This window comes from Bos indicus x Bos taurus, chromosome 6 (genome assembly GCF_003369695.1).
Source record: "Bos indicus x Bos taurus breed Angus x Brahman F1 hybrid chromosome 6, Bos_hybrid_MaternalHap_v2.0, whole genome shotgun sequence".
NCBI lineage: Eukaryota > Metazoa > Chordata > Mammalia > Artiodactyla > Bovidae > Bos > Bos indicus x Bos taurus.
Window position 1 is genome coordinate 102,436,826 of NC_040081.1, and position 22,117 is coordinate 102,458,942.

Here is a 22,117-nt window from a genome sequence, read left to right on the forward strand (position 1 = left end):
CCAAACAACACACCTCAGAGTGGGATTTGGCCATGTGTGCCCAGCACACCAGGAACAGAGGCCCCTGAGCCAGTTAGAACCGCACAGGGTGCCCCGCCTGGTCCAGAGCGTGGTCCAGCACCTTCCAGGATGCTCGGACGCCTCACGGTCCTGGAGTTCAGAATCGCCAGCAGGAGGCAGCAGAGAGCAGCACGGTGAGCACCGCTACTCCACCACTTCCAGCTCTGAGACCGCCGGCATGGCTTTTAACCATCCATGCTTCAGTTTCTTTGGCTATAAGAAGGGAATATTACTGGTACCGACCTGAAATTTCTACTGGGGGATTCAGTTCAGTTCAGTCGTTCAGTCGTGTGTGACTCTTTGCGACCCCACGGACTGCAGCACGCCAGGCTTTCCTGTCCATCACCAACTCCTGTAGTTTACTCAAATTCATGTCCCTCGAGTCAGTGATGCCATCCAACCATCTCATCCTCTGTCGTCCCCTTCTCCTCCTGCCTTCAATCTTTCCCAGCATCAGGACCTTTTCCAATGAGTCAGTTCTTCGCATCAGGTGGCCAGAGTGTTGGGGGATTGATAAGGTCATGTTCGGGAAAGTTCAGCGCAGAATCTGGCTCAGAGTAAATGCTCCATAAATATTGTTCCAAGAGCTAGTTCTTCCCCACTTGGAGGATTCATTTGGGCGTGTGCTTGCCAGTATTAGTTATAGGTTTGATGAATGAATAAGCGACTGCATGAGCGCAGGGCAGAAACGGAGCTGTCTGTTCTAACCTCACAGGCGGGAGCAGCCCAGTGACCTGGTTGTTTCTGTCTCCGCAGTATTTGAAGAGCCCGAGGACCCCAGTAACCGCTCCTTCTTCTCGGAAATCATTTCCTCCGTGTCAGACGTGAAGTTCAGTCACAGCGGCCGGTACATGCTCACCCGCGATTACCTCACGGTCAAGGTCTGGGACCTGAACATGGAGGCGCGGCCCATAGAGACCTACCAGGTGGGCGCTGCGACCTGGAAAACCTGGGAGCCCTTCTGTGGGTGGGAGACCCCCAGCCCTTCCCTGTGCTTTTGCATGGAGGGGCTTTCCCAGCTCAGTGGCTTTCATCAGCCCATTTTGCAGGTGAAGACACTGAGGCTCAAGAAATCAGGCAGCTCATCTCATGTAGCTCAGCCTCTCCTCACGGGGTACTGCGGGTCCTCTGCTTGCTGGCTTCTGCTCGGAGCCAGGGCTGTGATTAGGCCTTCAGTTCAGGCCCCAGGGGACAAAGATGAGCCTCACACTGGGCTCAATTTGAGGGTGCAGATGACGGCTTCCCTCCCCTGGAGCCAATGTCTGCAGTTCCACCATTAAGGCAGGTTAAGCACTGCCCTTTCCCAGGGAGCATCCTTAGCTGGTGATGCAGTGGTGAAATGGGAGCTTGGTACATTTCTAAATCTTCAGGGCAGGCTTTTCAGCCAGGCCTATAGGATGAAGCCTGGGACACCTGCCTGGGAAGGTGTTTATTATTTTTCTGCTATGATTCATCCATATATATGAGGGAATGAAAGACAAAATTCATGTGATGTTACAATTTGGTAAAAATATAGGACTGTTTTAAAGCTGCTTTATAGCTGCTCCAGTTATGTTTCTAACTGGGACAATCTGGAAGGCTTCTTGGAGGAGGTGACATTTGTTCTGAACCTTGTAGGAATCAGTCATGCAGATAAGAGTGGGAAAAGACCTCATCAGAAGACCCAGCCAAATTCTTATAGTGTCACCGAGCATCAGGTGTACACAGGGTGCCACATACACTTGTGACCTCTATTCCTTACTGCTCCTGTGAAGAGGGCACCATGGGCCCCGTTTGGCAGGAAGGAACCTGGGGTTACTAAGAGGTGATGATATGGGGAGCTGCCTCACAGCTGGGCAGTGACAGACTCGGAGCCCAGATGGGAGCCCTACAGCCCCCTTCCCTGTCCTCCGTCCTGCCAAGGCCTGGAGTACAGCATGTCCCAGGAGAGGGGCACAGAGCTGAGAGCAGAGGATTGGGGTTCAGAGTCTGACCTTGGACATGTATGCTCCTGGCAGCCCCATGCCCACAACGATGTCTCAGAAGGTTCTGGCACACACCCCCACCCCAACCCCCACCCCAGCTTCTGCAGGACAATGGATTCATGAAAGGACTCCTTTGTTAGCCACGTGTGTTTACCAGAAGTCCTGCCACTCCCTCCAGTTCTGACCCAGGCAGGCCTCCTGCTCCCATGGCACAACCCAGGAATGGATCAGCTCCTCCTCGACCCTCAGGAGTGGCAGGGGTCAGAGACTGGGGCAGGAATGACATGGCCCCTGCTCAGGCCTGTGGAGTGACTGGATCAGCTCCTTCTCGACCCTCAGGAGTGGCAGGGGTCAGAGACTGGGGCAGGAATGACATAACCCTGCTCAGGCCTGTGGGGAGGACTGTTCTGATGCCTTCCTAGAGGCTGTCCAGGGACATGAGTGTTCCAACCCCCTTAGTAGGCCCCCCACCAGCCTTTCATGTCCCTAGAGTTAGCAACGGCCCACAGACCCTGAAACTAGATGTTGAATATGAGCATTTTGTGGGGGGGAGGGTCCAGAGCCTTCAGATTCTCAAAGCACATGCTGCTGCTGCTAAGTCGCTTCAGTCGTGTCCGACTCTGTGCGACCCCAGAGACGGCAGCCCACCAGGCTCCCCCGTCCCTGGGATTCTCCAGGCAAGAACACTGGAGTGGGTTGCCATTTCCTTCTCCAATGCATGAAAGTGAAAAGTGAAAGTGAAGTTGCTCAGTCATGTCCAACTCTTCATGACTCTGTGGACTGCAGCCTACCAGGCTCCTCCATCCATAGGATTTTCCAGGCAAGAGTACTGGAGTGGGGTGCCATTGCTTTCTCCACAAAGCACATGAGAACCCAATAAAGCAGGAGAATCACTGCTCTAGAGGACAAGGCCCAAAGCTGGTTGCTTGGCTTCTGGCCCTGCTGGGGTCCAGCCCCAGCTGATCCAGGGTATTTGAAGGAGAGAGGGCATAGGCGACCTATTTATTTAAATATTTATCAAAGATATAAAGAGTAATAGAATGAGAATAGCTCAGTGAGGAAATTCAGTGGAGAAAAGAGGCTGAGTACCTTGGTTTACGCAGAAGACCAATAAAACTTCAAGGCAAGAAGTTTGCACCACTTACGTAGGCCACAGGCGTCCTTCCATTCTCCCGAAGGAGAGGAGACACTTAGGCCTCTCCGGTCGGATCTTAGAAGCTCAGGCATAATTAGTAAGCATGGTGGGTTCCACGCTCCAGATGGAGACTCAGCCAGAGTGAGAGAGAGAGCGACATGGGGAGACCAAGTTTCGGTGAACAAGGCCCGCACTTTATTTTCCAAAGTAGTTTTTATACCTTAAGTTATGCATAGAGGATAATGGGGAAAGGGGTAGAGTCATACAAGGACAGCAGTTCCTGGTTCAAATCGAAGCCAGGCTTTCAAACTTATATGCAAAAGTTCAGGTGAATTACATCATCTTCTGGCCAGGAGGCCTGTTAACATTGTAAGAAACTTATTTTTCTCTAAAGGTGATTATTCCAAAGTCAGGAGCCACCCTCCAAAAGCATTAGATAAAGTTGCATTCCTAAAGGGCACAGGTGTGGTGGGCTCAATCAAGAAAAGAATTAACTCAAGGGTCCAAGGTTACAAACATTGAGGCTACTACTTACCTTTCTATACACCCATTATATCAATCAATACACTGCCAAGGACACAGTAGGTAAGGGGTATGGAGACTTAGCAGCAAACATTGGCCCAATAAGTGAAAAACCCTTCACCAATACAATTTCTAATCAATCTTTTACCTACTCAAAAGAATCTGTGTTTAGACAGTTTAGAACATCTGCCTCTCACAGTTGGGAGGCTCTGAACAATCACATGTGGCCGGAAAAACCTATTCAGGTAGGCTAGAGGATTTCCAAAGGAGTTTGTAGGTTGAAACACTGTCACACCCAGGAATTATTAACTGGAGCTGTAAGCTAACTCTTTTTTCAGAGAGAGGTAGTGGGGGACAGCCCCCTGTAAAGTCAGAGGTGTAGGTGAAAGCACAAAGCAGAAAGTAGGCAGACTCTGGTTTTGGGGGTAGATGCTCGAGAATTTCCAGGTGGACTCCTGAGGCTCGATCCCGCCTTTGCATATGCTGAGCCTCCTTCCTCATGACCTTTGTCATGGGCGGAGTTCCTCACGCTGGCTCCCGGCAGTGATAGAATTCCAGTTGAACTATTCCAGATCCTGAAAGATGATGCTGTGGAAAGTGCTGCACTCAATATGAAATATGCAATATGCACTCAAAATGCAATATGCCGGCTCCTGGCATGGCCCCACTGACCTCTTGATTCTAAAATAGTAATAGCTACATAAAACCAACGTAGCACCTGATGTCTTTAGTTGTTATGCACTAGAAATTGTGTATTGCAGATTTGTGTTTGGCTGACTTGCAGTGCTGAATAGGTAAGAGCTTTTCTCTCTTTACGAGAGGCTGGAGTGTCCCAGAAGAGTGAGTGGCTTCCCGACGCATTCAGTGTTGCAACAGTGACTTTGGTGATTTAGTTCCCCATCATTTGCATGTTGGTTTTCTACCTCCCTCAGTGATACCTCATGGTGGGAAAATGGCTGCCACAACTCCAGGAACGATGCCAACCTTCCAGGCAGGAAATAAGAGGACATGTGAAAGGCTGTGCTGGTTGGATCTGTGGCATATTTTATTAGGAACACAAAAGCTTTCCCAGAACACTCCTCAGAAGACCTCTTTCAACTCGTTGGCTAGGATGAGCCCATGAACACACTGGGAAAATTAGTTTTTTGGCCTCTGTGGTTGAAGAAGGCAGGGAGAAAGGGGTGTTGAGTCAGCTGGCCCTTGGCACGTGCTGCATTGATCTAAGACCTTGGCACATTTTCCTCTTCTAAGCCTCCCTGCTGCCCTGGGAGGTGGGGACAGTGTCCTCTTGATCCCATTTTATTTGGAGAAAACTGAGTTAAATGGCATATCTGTGGTGGTGGAGTAGCAAGCAACGGACCTTAGATCAGTGCTCACATCTTCCTTACACGAGAGCCCACGCCCTTCCTTACCCTGCCACCAGAGGGCAGGAGGCACTCAGTGCGCAGGAGACAAGAGCACGTGTGTTTGGACGAGTGCATCAGTGAAGCTGCCTTGACTGCACGGAGCACACGCACATGCCAGCCTGGAGGGTGAACGTGAGCACCTCACAGTCTGCGGCCGGGGATGAGGCCAGGCACCGTTTATCCCGTTCACCTTAGTCACTCCACACCCTGGGCCGGCGTGCCGTGCCCCGATAGACCCTGGGCTCAGAGGGAGGGTAGGAGCCCCCGCCTCACCCTCCAGGGTCCCAGACGACAGGAACACAATGAGCCTGAGCTTAGTGTGGCCGTGGGTCAGGAGACCCCAGGCCACAGACACACACCACAGGAGAGTCACCGAGGACTGTTACGGAAGCAGAGTAGAGAAAGGGGAATGGCTGGGGGAGGGACCCCGCTCTTTCTTTCAGACAAGTGGCCCACCTGGGAAGCCCAGCCACACCATCTCCAGTTGCCTCTAATACCACTCGTTTATTTTTTAAAACTGTATTGAGGTCCTGTGATGTGCCAGGCCCTCTGCACTGCACTGGGAAGTTGTTGGGGAACGAGACAAATAGATCTAGCTGGAGGGGCATCCATTCCAGCAGGGAAGATGGCCAGAAACCAAGCAAACAGGTGAAATAATCACAGGCTTCCCAAAGGATGACAACTAAACCAGAGGCTGAGGCAGAGGAAACAGAGGTGCTGAAGCCTAGGAGAAGTAAGGGCATGAGCCCTCTGCAGGGAGGTGTTCCCAGAGGTGGGAACGGCAGGTGCCAAGGCCCTGAGGCAGGAACATGGTTAGTGCTCGAAAGGAATGGTGAGGAGCCGGCTGGAGCAGAGTTAGCCTGTGGGAGGGAAGAAAAGCCTGAGGTCAGAGAGGTGACCAGGGGGACTTGTTTGCCCTGGAGGGTTCTGAGTAGAGGCATGGCATGGTCCAGCTTAGTTTCCAAGGAATCTCTCTCGCTGCCTATAAGATAGACCAGTGTTGGAGGATATGGGGAGCAGACACAGAGCTACCAGGAGGGCTTTTGCAATAAGCTGGGTGGGGGTGCTTGGAGCAGGCTGGCAGTAGGACGGATGTGGTGAGAAGGGACTGGCTCCAGATCACTTTGAATTCTGGGCAAGTTGAATGTAGGTGTGAGAGATGAGGAAAAACAGGTCATTTGTACTCTTTGTACCAGTGGAAGAATGCGGGATAGAAGGGCGACCAGGGCTCAGCCGTGCTCATCCTTGTAGACAGCTAGACAGTTCAGTGTGGGCTTCTGGGAGAGAGGTCCTGGCTGGAGAGAAACATCTGGGTGATGTCAGCCTATGCACAGAATTTAAAACAAGAGCACAGGTCAGGTGGGAAGAGAAGGGCGGGAGAGCAAGCTTTGTGGGCAGGGTGGGCAGGGAACCTTCTCTGGGGAGGGGTGTGTTGGCCAAGGCCAGAGGACATCCTGGGTTAAGAACCTTCCAGTCTGGCAGAAATCAAGCCAATATTGTAAAGCAATTATCCTTCAGTTAAAAATAAAGAAAAGCTGCCTGAAAACAATAACAACAACAGCAAAATCACAATCGTGAAAAAATAAAAATAATTAAAATTGATTCTGAGACAAAAAGAAAGAAACTTCCAGGCTGTGGGGTCAACATAAACACAAAGTCAGGGCAAGAGCCTCAGGTGCCCCAAGGAAAGAGTCAGAGAGAGATGTGTAGTCTGGGGAAATCCAGGGAGGCTGTCAGAGGAGGCGTTCGGTGTGCTCAGCCGCTCAGTCGTGTCCAACTCTCTGCAGCCCCATGGTTTGTAGCCCACCCAGCTTCTCTGTCCATGGGATTCTCCAGGCAAGAATAACTGGAGTGGGTAGCCATTCTCTTCTCCAGGGGATCTTCTAAGACCCAGGGATTGAACCCATGCCTCTAGCGTCTCCTGCATTGGCGGGGGGGTTCTTTACCACTAGCGCCACCTGGGAAGCCCTGCTAGAGGAGGGGACCTCCTCTAAAGCTGAGTTTTTAAAGATGAATAAGAGATTCCCAGACAGAAGAGGATGAAAACCTGCTTTTTCCTTCTCCCTCCACCATCACTGCCTAGCAGGAGTTGGACATTTCTTTCTCTCCATCCCTCTGTAGGTAACTGGGGTCACAGATAGCTCCCCGGTGCTTTGCCCTGCATCCGTCTCCTGGAATCCTCACACTCTTCTCCAGGGCAGGTGTCTCATGACCCCCTTTTCAGACAGGAAACCTGAGGCTCCAGGCAGCTAAGTGGCTCTCCTGGGTCATGAAGACACACAGAGCCAGGAGTTTAGGCTTCATGTTATTCATTTACCTGCCCCTCCCCCACCCAGGTGACTCAGTGGTAAAAGAACCCGCCTGCCAATGTAGGGGACTCAAGAGATGTGGGTTCGATCCCTGGATCAGGAAGATCCCCTGCAGTAGGAAATCTAACCCACTCCAGTATTCCTGCCTGGAAAATTCCATGGACAGAGGAGCCTGGCAGGCCATAGTCTATGGGGTCTTCAAGAATTGGACACAACTGAGCACGCATGCACTCCCACCACCCAGAGGCCAGGGCCATGTCCCTGAAGAGAGCTGGCATGCAGGAGGCCCTGTGGGCACAGAGCTTTCAGGATCGGGTCACCAGTTCTCCTGTGATGCCAGGCTACCCTGGGAAAGGATCGTGGTCTTCCACTTGTAAGCTGTGTGACTTCAGGCCAGTTACTTAACCTCTCTGAGCTTCAGTGCCTCATCTATAAACAAGACAGATAGCACCTACTGAGGTTACACTTGAGAGACCTGTATGAACGTCCTCTTTTCTCCATGATGGTCACCAGTGTGCTCAGGGTGACTATTGTCCCCAAAGGACAAGACCCTATACCCATCACTTACATTTGATCCCAGAACAGCCCATGAGGTGTGTGCTCTTATCACTTTAAGGAGGCACAGACCACGGCTCAGAGAGGTGAAGTCACTGTCTAGGGTCACACAGCCAGGGAGGGGCAGAGCCAGGAAGTGGTTCCCTTCGGTGTTGTTCCCCTCGTCACTGTGACTGTCCCCTGTCTGGCCACAGCTCAGGGGTTGGCCATGTGCCAAGCTGTGGACCCTTCCCAGTGGTCAGGGCTGAGTCAGGAGTGCCATCCAGACCCCGGAGGGCACAGCCCTGCTCAGTGAGGCCCTCGCCATGGAGAGGGGACCAGGACTCTCCAGGCACCCCCTTGACTCACCCCATCGTCCCCTTCTCCCGCCAGGTCCATGATTATCTTCGGAGCAAACTCTGTTCCCTGTACGAGAACGACTGCATTTTTGACAAGTTCGAATGCGCCTGGAATGGGAGTGACAGGTAACCTCAGACCTTGGACCTTCGCCCTGCGGGCCCAGTTGCTGACATGGCGTGGGGGGGGGGGGGGTTAGGCGGGGCCAGAGTTCCCTGTTATCCAGCCAAAGGAATCAAGGTGTTCCAAGGAGCCCCGGCCTTTCTGGTAAGCAGGCTCAAGCTCTCAGCTCTCAAGTTCAAGGATGGAAATGAAACTTCACATTCTGAAACTACATCCATTTGGAGCCCCATTCTCCTGAGCGGTAGTGGGAGCATCTTTAGCCAATTCTGGGTACCTCACCACGCAGCCCCTTCCCCAGGTTGTCAAGGGTGACGGGTATATCAGTGCCAGGTCCCCCGTGGGGCAGAAGGCTTTAGCCACTGTTCCACACCCGCCTGCAGCTATTATGGCTTCTGCTTCCGGCCCACAGGGGCTCCAGAGAGCGCTTCCAGCTCCTGCATCTTCCGGGACAAGGGGGCTTCCACAGGTGCACCCGCCCCTCACAGCCCTGCCCACCTGGGAAATGGACCTGAGCCCGACTTGAGTTCCTGTTCCCCCATCACCCGGCTCAGCCCAGGGCGAGTGTGGACAGGGAAGGTCCAGGGCAAGGACTTGGGTAACAGACCACACGGAGATGAAAACCACATTGGGCCGGGACATCAGCACGTCACCCGTCACACTTCACAACTGGAGCAGGGCTGTGATGGGTGAGAAGGGACAGGGTGCAAGCCGGCAGCCCCCATTCGGGTGCATCCAGGGGTGTGGACTCCATCAGTCCCAAGCTTCTGGCCATAAGAAGGCTGGGCTCTAAGTGTGGCTGGCATTGCCGTGGTCCTGTGAGAACCTTCATGCTTCGATGCTGCATGGCTATGAGCACAGGCCCCCTGGGACCGTCAGGGAAGGTGGGTGGGGGGACTGGCAGAACCACAGGGACAAGACCTGAAGGGCACCCCTGGGAGCAGGCTGGCCCCAAGTGGGACCAACCTGCTATATCCAGGGGTGGAGGAGCCCCTAGAGCTGCTGCCAACATCCTGGGGCTCACCTGGCTGAGGGATCTCCACGTGGACAGTGCTCTCATAGGGACTGGAATGGTGGGCACAGGGGGTCCACTGAAGGATGCTTAGAAAAGCAGGTGGAGGCCCTGGCCTGGGACGGGACTGATGCTGCTGGGTCTCAGGGACACAGTGCTCCCTCCGGGAGCCTGCACCCAGGCTGACACATTGGGGGTCCCCCAGCGAACACCGGCAGCAGGTCTGGGAGTCTATTAGAGTCTCAGAAGACAGACTCAGTGCTGGAAAAGGGGGATCCCAACACTGCTCAGTGCGTGTGTGTCTGTCTGTCAGTGTTGGGCTCCCTACTGGTTGTGACCATTGCCCGCCCTTCCTCCACATCACCACCAGAGGGCAGCCATGAACAGTGAATTCTGGGCTTCCAGCTACGACGGGAGCCGCCTTCTCTTCCTGTCTTTCCCCGGCCCAGCCCGCAGCTCAGCTGTCCTGCCTCTCACCCACCTCTTCCTGCCATGCCAGCCACCCCAGCCCTGGCAGTCCCTGCCACCCACCTCCACAGCCCACTCTGCTCCCACCCCCCTGGAACCCTGACTGCATTGTACCTGGCTCACTCCTGCTGTCACTTCAAATGACTTACTCAACCCAAGTCCACCTCCTCCAGGAAGCCCTCAGGATGTTCCTCTCCATCTCGACACCCCCAGCCTCCTGGGTTTTCCTTCTGTGTCTTTGCATTTATTACACATTTTCACCTTGCCTCTTTCCCACTGGTTGGAGTGCCCCTGGAAGTGGGACTGTAGCTCAGCCCATTCTAAGCCCCTGAGTTGAAGCCTCAAAAGTGTCCAGTCAACGACTGTTGACGTCCTGGAAGGCAAAGGGATGTGCCACTTCCTTCCACTTCATCACCACCATCCTATGAGCCCAGCAAGCCCCGTAGAGGAGGTGTGTGTGTGTTAGTCACTCCGTTGTATCTGACTCTTTTTGACCCATGGACTGTAGCTCATCAGGCTCCTTTGTCCATGGAATTCTCCAGGCAAGAATACTGGAGTGGGTTGCCATTCCCTTCTCCAGGGGATCTCCCTGACCCAGGGATTGAACCTGGGTCTCTTGCATTGCAGGCAGATTCTTTACTCTCTGAGCCTCCAGGAAAGCCCATAGAGGAGGATCCCAAGATAAATAAAGCCCGATCCCTGCCTTCCAAGAGCTCAGAGGCTAAGGGGAGAAGCAAGTACTGCCCCTCAGGGCCCCCATCCTAGCAGACCAAAGCCAACCTTCTGAATCCCATAGCTCAGCATTTCCTGTCCTTCTTATGTTAATGGGAAACTTCCAGCATCCCAATTGTATACGTGGCAGCAAAGAGCTAGTGGACATCTGATAATGCTCACAGTGCCTCTTACCCAACTCCAGCAAGACTCGAATGGGCAGCCTGGGGGAGAGGAAAGAGTGGAGGTTTTTGGATCCGACACCCTGGATTTCCAGACCACAGTCGACCAGTCTCCAGCTACTTGCTTAATTGTTGCTGTTGTTCAGTCGCTTAGTCGTGTCCGACTTTTGCAACCCTATAGACTGCAGTACTCCAGGCTTCCCTGTCCTTCGCTATCTCCCGGAGTTTGCACAAACTCATGTCCACTGAGTCGATGATGCCATCCAACTGTCTTATCCTCTTTCACCTCCTTCTCCTCCTGCCTTCAATCTTTCCCAAGCAGTCTGATCTCTCTGAGTCTGCTCACATGGAAAGTAGTTCAAATAAACCATGTCTTTCAAGGGCTGCTTTGAGGATGAGACCTTGTGTGTGATGCTCCTGGCAAGGCCATGCTGTGTACTGGCAGTGGGTGGTCCAATGATTGGCACACATGGGTCTCTTGTCTGTCTTGTCTTGAAGAACCCTGCTGAGCCTTCAAGACCCACCACAAATGCCATCTCTTCTAGGAAGTTCTCCTTGATTCGTTCTGCCTGGGGAAAAGGGATTTGTGTCAACTAAGTATCTTCCAGCTTCCCTGGTGACTCAGACGGTAAAGAATCTCCTTGCAATCCAGGAGACCCAGGTTCAATTCCTGGGCTGGGAAAACCCCCTGGAGAAGAGAATGGCAACCCACTCCAGTATTCTTGCCTGGAGAATCCCATGGAGAGAGGAGCCTGGCAGGCTATAGTCCACAGAGTCTCAAAGAGTTGGACATGACTGAGCAACTAACACTTTAAGCATCTTCCAATTATAGGAATCAGACAAGCAAGCCTAAGTTTGTTCTGATAAGTTCCAGCAAGACTATCTCAGAGCCCATGCTGTACCTTTGGGGCCATTTCTTCTTTGTCCACGCCCATCTCAGAGCTTCCCTGCTTCTTACACACTAGGTTCTTCCTCCCTGACTATGGCTGGCTCCCCCTTGCAGTTAGGGATGGTGACCCCAAATAGTCCCCCTTCCTTTGTCCTTCTGGACCACAATTCCCCTTCTACTGCTGCTGCTAAGTCACTTCAGTCGTGTCCGACTCTGTGCGACCCCATAGACGGCAGCCCACCAGGCTCCGCCATCCCTGGGATTCTCCAGGCAAGAACACTGGAGTGGGTTGCCATTTCCTTCTCCAATGCATGAAAGAGAAAAGTGAAAGTGAAGTCACTCAGTCGTGTCCAACTCTTAGTGACCCCATGGACTACAGCCCACCAGGCTCCTCCGTCCATGGATTTTGCAGGCAAGAGTACTGGAGTGGGGTGCCATTGCCTTCTCCGAATTCCCCTTCTAGGTATGTGGAAAAATTCTCAGAGAAGAATCTGATTGGCTTTGTTGGGGTCACATGCTCACTTTTGCACCAGTTTAGCATGGACAGGATCTGTTGCATGCCACAATTGGCCAGAAGGGGGCAGTAGAGCATCATGATTGACAGACCCTCCAGCCCCACAGGGATGGGGCAGGAGTCTTTCCCAGTGGAAAGAAGAGAGGCTGAGGACCAGGGCAGCCAAGGCTGTGATCTTCAGGTGCAGACGAGGAAAACGAGACTGGCAAAGGTGAAGCAACTTGCTTAGATGCAAGCCAGGGCAGGGACTCCCCTTTTCCCTATTAAAAGAACCTTCTGGGGTGTTAGAGCACACCTAAGAAGGGGCTTAATGGGTCAGTCTGACCTGGCGTGGTTTGCAGGATGCTGGGACCTGGTGTTCTGAGGTGGAAGAGACCCCTCCCTCTGCAGGTGTGTGTGTGGGGGTCTCCCTCCTCCCCAGGGGTGTCCTCTGGATCCCGCATCTGAATGGAAGGAGGATTAGCAGCTGTGTGGGTTGCAAATGACTTTAATGATCTCACTCTCCCTTCCCTGGTGGCTCAGGGGAAGGGTGGGTGTGGTGTGACAGTGCCCACTGGGTTTCGTGAAATGTTCCCTGGAACCAAGGGGCTGTCTTCTCCCTTCTCTTGCCCCTGCAGGCACAGAGGGAAGGGTGAGGCCCCAAGTCCAGCCCCTCGGCCGGTAGCACCCTTCTCTGGGAATCCATCACCCACTCCCTCCTTCTACTTCCATAGTCTTGGGCACTAGTCAGACAGGTGGGCCACAGGGATGGTTAGAATCCATAAATGTTGTTCATCGTTCCGCCACTAATTCATGTCCAACTCTTTGTGATCCCATGGATGGCAGCACACCGGGCTTCCCTGTCCTTCGCTATCTCCTGGAGTTGGCTCAAACCCATGTCCATTGAGTCAGCGATGCCATCTGATCATCTCATCCTCTGTGACTTCAACATCAGCCCTTCCAATGAATATTCAGGGTTGATTTCCTTAAGGATTGACTGGTTTGATCTCCTTGCTGCCCTAGGGACTCTCAAGAGTCTCCTCTAGCACCATGAATACCTGCTGGCATTTAATACATAAGAGGAAGTGGAATTTCCTGAGCCCAGCACTGTTCTAAGCGTTTTAGCACATTATCTAATCCATTCCTGGGGCTATTCTCACCAGGGGCTGGGGTCCCTCGTTACCCCATTTTATGGATGGGAAAACTGCATGGGCCAGTCCTGTGACCCAGCCTGCAGAGCCCTACACCAGTGCACACCAGCTGGGGCAGTGACAGGGCGTCTGCCAGGGTCTCGGGCAGGCCCCCTCTCGTCTGCAGAGCCAGAGAGGCCTGGTGGGATTACTGCCCTGGGGTCTGGAGGTCAGAGTTCATCCTGGCTGGTGACCCCTAGGCCTGAGGATTCTCTCTGCAGGGGTGCACAAGCATATCCATCCCCCATCCCCCCCCCCACACACATGCACACACGCGTGCACACACACACACGCACACACATGCACACGCACACACACACACGCGCGCGCACGCGCACACAGACACTCACACATTGGCATCTCGCCTGCCTCGCCCTCTCTCCTCCCTGCCTCTGCCTCCTGCTTGCTCACCTTGCTCACCTGGCAGAAGGCACTGCCTGGGTGGGGGTCCAGGTCTCTCCCCAGCCCTACAAGCCCTCCTGGCCATGTTTACTACCCTGCTGTCTGTCCTGCACATGGAGACTCTGGCCTGGCTTCCTCATACCCACAGGGTCCCCAGATCACTGCCACCCGCTCCCCTGCCCACCTCTCCTCATTCACAGCCCTGCTGTGTCTGAAAGGCGGGAAGAAGGGGCAACAGAGGGTGCAACTTGGGCAGCGGTCCCCAGTGTCACCTCCCCAGCTCTGTGGGGTCATCCCTGAGTGTCTGCTTGTGGTGGCCAGGGTCAACCTGTCCATGCACCCTCCCTGCTCCCCCATCCCATCCTCTGGCCTTGGGACGCTTGGGCGCTGGATGGTAGGATGGCCCCTCTGCTGACTTCACCCCACCCTCCTCCCTGTCCTCCAGCCTGAACACGGGTGCGCCACGGCTGGCAGAGCCACTGGTTAAGGGGTAGGCACTGTGGGATGAATGCATTTCAGCAGCACAGGATGAGCTGGTTAGATGGCATCGCCGACGCAATGGACAGGGATCTGAACAAACTGTGGGAGATAGTGGAGGACAGAGGAGCCTTTTGGGCTACAGTCCATGGTGTCACAAAGAGTCGGACACAATTTAGCGACTTGAACAGCAACAACACTTGGTGATGACCTGGCCAAGGGTCACATGCCTGGACCCCAAGGGGCAGCCGCTGGCACACCCAGGATCCCTAGGTCAGCCCCAGAAACCTGGACTTCGGCTTCAGTGACTTTCAGGTGCCAGATCCTCTCTGATTTGGGGGCGTCTTGATGGCTCAGAGGTTAAAGCGTCTGCCTGCAATGCAGGAGACCTGGGTTTGATCCCTGAGTCAGGAAGATCCCCTGGAGAAGGAAATGGTAACCCACTCCAGTATTATTGCCTGGAGAATCCCATGGACGGAGAAGCCTGGTAGGCTACAGTCCATGGGGTCACAAAGAGTCGGACACGACTGAGCGACTTCACTTTCACTTTCAGGCTCAACCCACTCCCTGTCCCACACTGGGGAGGGGGGGTCACACTGTCGGGAAGCCTCATGGGTCATAACTTAGGTGACATAGGAGCCCACCCAGCCTTCCCTGGGGTGAGCTGACATCAGGGGAGAGAAGAGGGGCCATTTTGGGAAGGAGGGCGCCGAGGGCACCCTCTCTACCAACCGACCAGCAGCCAGCGGGCCTGGAAGAGGTGGGTTCCTCATGCCTACCCAGCACCTCCAGGGGCTTGTCATTTCATTGTCTCAACAACACTCAGATCTATTCACACCAATTAAGATTTTAAAACAGAAAAGAATAGAGCCAGAAAGTACATTGGAATTCTCCACCCACCCTCCCGTCACCTCCAGGGATTAGATGAGTCTCTTTAAAAGGAGAACCATTTGACTGCCAGCCCCATCCCACCCCCATCGCTCCCCCACATAGTGTCAGAGAAACCGCCCCACCCACCCGTGGTCTGTCCCCTGACCGTGGTGGGTAGGGGGGAGGAGGGGGACTGAGCAGGGCATTTCATGCCTTTCTAAGACTTCAGTTCAGTTGCTCAGTTGTGTTCGACTCTTTGCAACCCCGTGGACTGCAGCACACCAGACTTCCCTGTCCATCACCAACTCCTGGAGTTTACTCAAATTCATGTCCATTGAGTCGGTGACAGCATCCAACCATCTCATCCTCTTGTCATCCCCTTCTCCTCCTGCCTTCAATCTTTCCCAGCATCAGGGTCTTTTCAAATGAGTCAGCTCTTCGCATCAGGTGGCCAAAGTATTAGAGTTTCAGCTTCAGCATCAGTCCTTCCAATGAGTATTGAGGACTGATCTCCTTTAGAATGGACTGGTTGGATCTCCTTGCAGTCCAAGGGACTCTCAAGAGTCTTCTCCGACACCACAGTTTAAAAGTATCAGTTCTTCAGCACTCAGCTTTCTTTATGGTCCAACTCTCACATCCATACATGACTCCTGGAAAAACCAGAACTTTGACTAGCCTGACCTTTGTTGGCAAAGTAATGTCTCTGCTTTTTAATGCTGTCTAGGTTGGTTATAGCTTTTCTTCCAAGTGTGGCTGTAACTGTGGGTGACCCTTCCATGGTATTCGCTTATTCATTCGGTCAGTCATTTGTTCATTCATTCATGCATTCGGCAGATGCTCATCGCACTAACACGTACGAGGGGCAGGCACCTTCTGAACCTGCAGGTCTGGCCGTGACTAAGAGAAGCTTCTGGCCCTTCAGTCCATTTGGTTTACAAAGCATTTACTGCATCCTTAATCTTCATGGGTTGGGAGGAGGGCGTTGCCCTGTGCTTGGTCAGCTCCTGTTGGCTGTTGCTGGGGGTTATCTTTCCTTCAAGGACCACCTACCCCTAGGAGGGCCAAGTCAGGTCCTGGGGACTCAAACAAGACACACGTGCCCCCGGAGCCCCCGCCTGGTGTGGAGACAGAGGCACAGGTGGATGCTTGCCTATGGATGATGAATTAGTGTTTCGAGGTGAGCCCAGAGGTGTCCCCCACCCCCAACCCCTCCAGCTCCCGTCTCCACCCTCCTCCTCCTAAGAGACTGTGCCTGGATATTGACCCTGTGGGGCATCCACAGGCCTGCATGCCCGCTGGCCTCTGGCTGGGTTTAACCATGGGGCACACTAGAAGGAGCCTGAGGGTGGCGAGAGCGGCTGGAACATTCATCCCCCTCTGTTCCCTATCGTCTTGGCTAACTGTGTCCCTTAGGGCACAGCTTCCTTCAGAGGACAGCCCCCTTCACACAGATTTCTTTGCCTCTGGTTCTTTCCCTCTCTCTTTCCTATGACTCCTCCCTCCCCTCATGTCTCAGGCCTGGAGGGGTGGGGGCGGGGGCAGGTTTCAAAACCTACAAATGTACCAGTCCCCGGGCAAGTCACTTTCCCTAGATTCCCTTAGAACCTTCCAGAACATGTGTGAACAGTCCTTTTATGGAGCTCCTCTCCAACCACCCAGTTGGCATGTGCCCTCTGCTCCCTACTGGGGCCGTAGTGAGCCTCGCCCCCTTCTGCCTGGATGCCCCCCGAACAGCCTTGGAAGAGCCACTTTATGTAAGAGGTGTTGCATCCTCATGGCCCCCAAACACCCACCCACCCGTCTCTGAACACGAGGTCAGAGAGAGTTTGGGTGTCAAGAGGAGGTGGCGCCGATCACTAACACTGTAGTTGTGGCTCTGGCAGAAGGTCATGGGGCACGGTGTCTCCAGGAAACACAGCCTGGGCAGGGAGCCACTCGTGGACTAGGACCAAAAGAGAGCTCCTGGCCCAGACACGCCAGGCCCCAAGCCAAGGAAAATGTCCTTTCTGTGAAGAATCAGAACTCAGAGGGACAGACTGATCGGTGAGAAAGGAGACACAGTGCTGTGTTCTCATACGGGGAGACAGTTGTCACCCTCCCCTTGGCCCTCTGCCAGGGGGACCCCTCTCCCTGAGCAGCGTTACTGACCATGCAGGGGCCTCCCTCCCCAACCCACATCCAGGCCACCCCCATCCAGCAGATGATGGGGGTGATGGTAAGAGATAGTCCACATGTGAGTTCAGTTCAGTTCAGTTCAGTCACTCAGTCGTGTCCGATTCTTTGTGAACCCATGAACTACAGCACGCCAGGCCTCCCTGTCCATGACCAACTCCCGGAGTTTACCCACATTCATGTCCATTGAGTTGGTGATGCCATCCAACCATCTCATCCTCTGTTGTCCCCTTCGCCTCCTGCCTTCAATCTTTCCCAGCATCAGGGTCTTTTCTAATGAGTCAGCTCTTCGCATCAGGTGGCCAAAGTATTGGAGTTTCAGCTTCAACATCAGTCCTTCCAATGAACACCCAGGACTAATCTCCTTTAGGATGTACTGGTTGGAGCTCCTTGCAGTCCAAGGGACTCTCAAGAGTCTTCTCCAGCACCACAGTTCAAAAGCATCAATTCTTTGGCATTCAGCTTTCTTTATAGTCCAACTCTCACATCCATACATGACCACTGGAAAAACCATAGCCTTGGCGAGGTGACTTGTAATCACAACTTGTCCATTCTCAGGTTGGCCCCAGGGAGATGGGCTCCCCAGGCCTCCCATAAAGATGCTACAGGCCGGGGCCTCAGCTCCCGCACTCTCCTGGTCCACCCAGATGGACCCCTGCCCTCTTGCGTCTCCTCCACATGGGATTATTCCTGTAGCTCGGGTGATACTGAAGCCATGGCTTGCGTGCATAACCCTTGTAAACCTAGGGGTCCTTGTGGCTCCTCTGGGAGCAATGACACCATCGGGAAGCACAGTTCATCTCCAAAAGGAGGAGGGGTTTAATAGACCCGCATCTCTCCTGAACACTGAAGGGGATCACTTCTGTACCCTCAGTATTGCTTTCTGGAATCTATTCCCACCTCCCCAGTGACTTTGTATGCTCTGCCCCCAGATGCTCCAAATCCTTAACCCCCTTCTTTCTCCAGGCCCAGATCCATGTAGCTGCTCTTCTTTCTCTCCCAGCTCTTACTGTGTAGATTAACATCCTTTCTCTGATTCAACAGGAATGCCTCTCCTTAGGGGAGGTGGGGGAGAAGAGGTGGACAGTGGATAGACAAATGGAGAATGCGCTTTAGCTGGACGTGGGGGCGGGGTCTGTGAACGCCTGCACATGGATGGTGTGCGGAGTGATCGGTTAGTCACTCAACTGCTCAGACAGCAGGAGGGTCCTAGGTTTCTACCAGAAGGATATGTCTGGCTGATTCAGTGGGGGCCTGCCCTTTTTTGGTGCTGAGTTTATGGCCCTGTGTCTACTGTGTTTGTTTTCCTTTGCCCTCCTTCTGCTGTTGGCTAGTCTCATTGAAAGTCTAGGGCTCTCTCGCCTGGGATACAGGGCAAAGTACAAAGGAATGTTTTTATGATGCTTGGGGCGAGCCTTCAACGGCCTCAGCTCCGGGCTCTAAGTCTGTGTGCTGATGCAGCCCAGATATGGGGTGGGGACAAGAGGATCCCCCACTCCAGAGAAGGTGGGAGGAGGCAGGCCTGTCCCGTCTGCTCCCACAGGGTCCCCATTCCGGGGGTGATAGCTCTGAAGCCCCGGGAAGGAGCAGCAGGCTTCCTTCCTCCTCCTCCGGGGCCCCACCTGACGCCTGCCTGTCCTCCCGCCAGCGTCATCATGACCGGAGCCTACAACAACTTCTTCCGCATGTTTGACCGGAACACCAAGCGGGATGTGACGCTGGAGGCGTCGCGGGAGAGCAGCAAGCCCCGGGCAGTGCTCAAGCCGCGGCGGGTGTGCGTGGGCGGCAAGCGGCGACGGGACGACATCAGCGTGGACAGCTTGGACTTCACCAAGAAGATCCTGCACACGGCCTGGCACCCGGCCGAGAACATCATCGCCATCGCGGCCACCAACAACCTGTACATCTTCCAGGACAAGGTGAACTCCGACATGCACTAGGTGAACCGGTGGCCGCGCTGGAGCTGCCACTGCGGGCGGCGGGGCAGGGGGTGTGCCGGGCCGCGTCCCTCCAAGCATCCCAGGACCGGACCCACCTTTGCGGATGATTTCTACTGGAACACAGGACAAAGGAGTCACAGTAAACCGACGGGATCGCCGGCCTGGAAGTTCACTTCTTGCATCCCTTACTTTAATCGCGTGCAGTCTTTCCCACCTGCTTAGGATGTTTTCGTCTGCGCGTTCATTTTTCATGCCAGCGGTTTCCTTTCCTGGGGGCCTCGGGAGCCCTGGAGTGGTGTGTCTCGCGCGCCTCACTAGCCCCAGTTCAGGGCTCCGGGGACAGATAATGAAGTCAAACAAGCCAGCCAGGGATTCTTTTGATGCTAAATGGAGCAGTTGCCACTGTCTCAGAGCCGAGAGTCTCACCTTTTGGCATTTTGGATCGTGAATTCATGCTGAGAATTTGGGAGGTCCTCTTTTAGGTTATTTTAATGTCTTTCAGAATATCGCAGGTTCCTTACAGTTTCTCGAGAGGAAGGGGAGCGGAACCCACCTGCAGTGGGGGCGTGTTTTCTTCACCACTTAACCACCCTTCTCAGAGCACTTGCCCAGTGGTAGGCGTGGTGCCGGCCCTCCAGGCCCGCGGGTGTACCCTCCATGGCCTCTGTGCCGGCTCGCCTGTCATTCTGCAGCTGTCCTCCGCATCTCCTGGACACAGGAGATCCAGGAACTCGTCCTGGCTCCCTCTGTGATCTTCCTGAATATTCATTATGACCCTGAGAAGCGGGGGCCCATTCATTTCTTCCATACATGCCAACTGCACACTGAGTGCCAGGCTCCATGCCAGGAATTAAAGGTGAATAACTTGTCATTCCCCACTGTGTGCATGGGAAAACTGAGGCCCAAGGCCTGTATCAACCAAGGAGGGGCCAGGAATTCCGTCCAGGCCTTCCCACAAGACCCTTTCCCTCCCACCATGTTGGTGGCTCATGTTAAAGCAACATTCCAACCTGGAAGGTTCTGGAAACATCTCTTCATCTTGTGAAGCAGGACAGAGCAGGTAGGATGATGATGAGGGTCGGGGAGAACTGAGACGCAGAAAGGAGAAGACACCCTCGGGTCTCCTCGCCTGTTTGGTGATAAGGAACTCTGCCCTCTCTCCACCCCAGATGTGGACCCCAGCTCCTTTTCCAGATGCACTGAACTGTCTCCAAAAGAAAATTGCATGTTATGACCATTTTAAGATACCTTTTCTTTTCTGACCCCTCGCGGGCCAGTGAGAATGCGGTGTTTCCAGGATGCTTCCCTCCTACTTTGTCAGGATCGGTTTGGCCCACCCGCCAACCACGCCAGCTTGTCTTTGCCCTTGGAACTCCCAGCGGAACCACGTGGCTTGCATTTTGATTCAGAAAGCAGAGGCCCGACTGAATCTGACTTTTTTTTTTTTTTTAACAAGATGTAACCTAACCCAGGAAATAGACCCAACTCAAGATTTTTCTCAGCGGATAAATGGTCTACTTTTGTGTGTGTCAAAGCACAGAACGCATGTGCACTCACTTCCAGCCATACAATAATTACACAAGGAAATGGGTCCATTGATTTTTTTTTTAATCAACATGAATGAAGAATGTTTGTTTATATATCACTGTAAAATCCAGGTGACCTGGACAGTATTATATGTACATATCTATTCTAATTAAAACTAACAATCACAGGATTGGATTCCTTTTTTTCCCTTTGTAAAGAGGTTCAAGAATGTGATAAATTGTATAGAAATCTTGTTGAAGCCAAAATCCAGCTCTGAGGGCCTTATACAATTATTCGGATATTTGGCATGATCATTTCCCTTTGTGATTCAGATGCTGAGAGGCAATTTGCATTTGCAGATGGAGGTTACTGATCAGATCATAGATTTAACACGGACCATTTCTACAAAGCGCAAAGCTTACACTGCATTCAGGAGGAGGTCTCAATACAGTTCCTGGTTCCTTACTCTGTTTTAAACTGTGGACACCAAACCGAAAAGGGAGAAGAAAGGAAAAGATCTTCTCAGAAGAAAAAGCATGTCTTTGGATCCCTGGAAAATAATGATGTCCAAAGCGTAATGAACAAAAGCATTGTGAGTAAAATGTGTGTTGAGAAAAGATGTTGACGAGGGAAGAGGTAAAACTAGACGTGGCAGAAAGGCCAGTAACACAGTCACAAACTTTGCTTCCTTCCTGTTTAAATTTCCTGCTCTTTTTGAATGTACGAGCGTTCACATAGTCATTGTGGAGTTGTTGGGTTGTTTTTGTTTTCATTTCAGTACTCTCTGAGGACTGATTGCTCGGTGGCTTCGGACATGTGGTGGTAGATTAGACGGGCCTGACCATTTTGGACTCTGTAACTCACAGGTGCATTCTCGTTTTCTTGGGTGTCTCACAAACTATCCACCTGTTGAATAAAATTATAAATATGTTAATACCAGCTTTTTCCAATAAAATAACAAATGTTACATCGAAAATGAGGCTCGGAATGCTGTTTGTTTTTAATGGGCTCCCAGCAAGAGGCACATGGCAGGTGGGGACACACGTGAAAAGTGGGGTTCACCTCCAGGCTTTCCTGCCTCCAGCTCCCAATGCAACTTTTAACCTTCCTCAGCTCTGATTTCATCACCAAGGAAATGGAGCTAATAATAATACCAACCTTGTGGTTTGGGGGTTGTGGGCGGAAGGGCAAGATTAAATTGGACAACGGCCTGCAAACCACAGTGCCAGGCACATAAACGCTCAATAAATGACAATTGTTTTATTTTGTTTTTTGTTTTGTTTTGTTTTGTTATGTTTTGAAGCAAGTGAGCATAGCCTACCGTGATTTCCAAATATTCCCAGATTCTCCCATGATCATTTTTAACCCTTATATCCA

At 52.9% G+C, this 22,117-nt stretch overlaps 1 protein-coding gene across 2 annotated transcripts in view; it reads left to right on the top strand.

Moving 5' to 3' along the window:
• PPP2R2C (protein phosphatase 2 regulatory subunit Bgamma) overlaps window positions 1–21,716 on the top strand; it is a 167,049-nt gene extending 145,333 nt beyond the window's left edge. For both annotated transcript variants that reach the window (XM_027544990.1, XM_027544991.1), the window contains exons 7-9: window positions 817–986; window positions 8,324–8,415; window positions 18,922–21,716. In XM_027544990.1, coding sequence (XP_027400791.1) covers window positions 817–986; window positions 8,324–8,415; window positions 18,922–19,213 — 554 coding nt within the window. In that variant the 3' untranslated portion in view covers window positions 19,214–21,716. The remainder of the gene's footprint in view (window positions 1–816; window positions 987–8,323; window positions 8,416–18,921) is intronic.
• The last annotated feature ends 401 nt before the right edge of the window (window positions 21,717–22,117 follow it).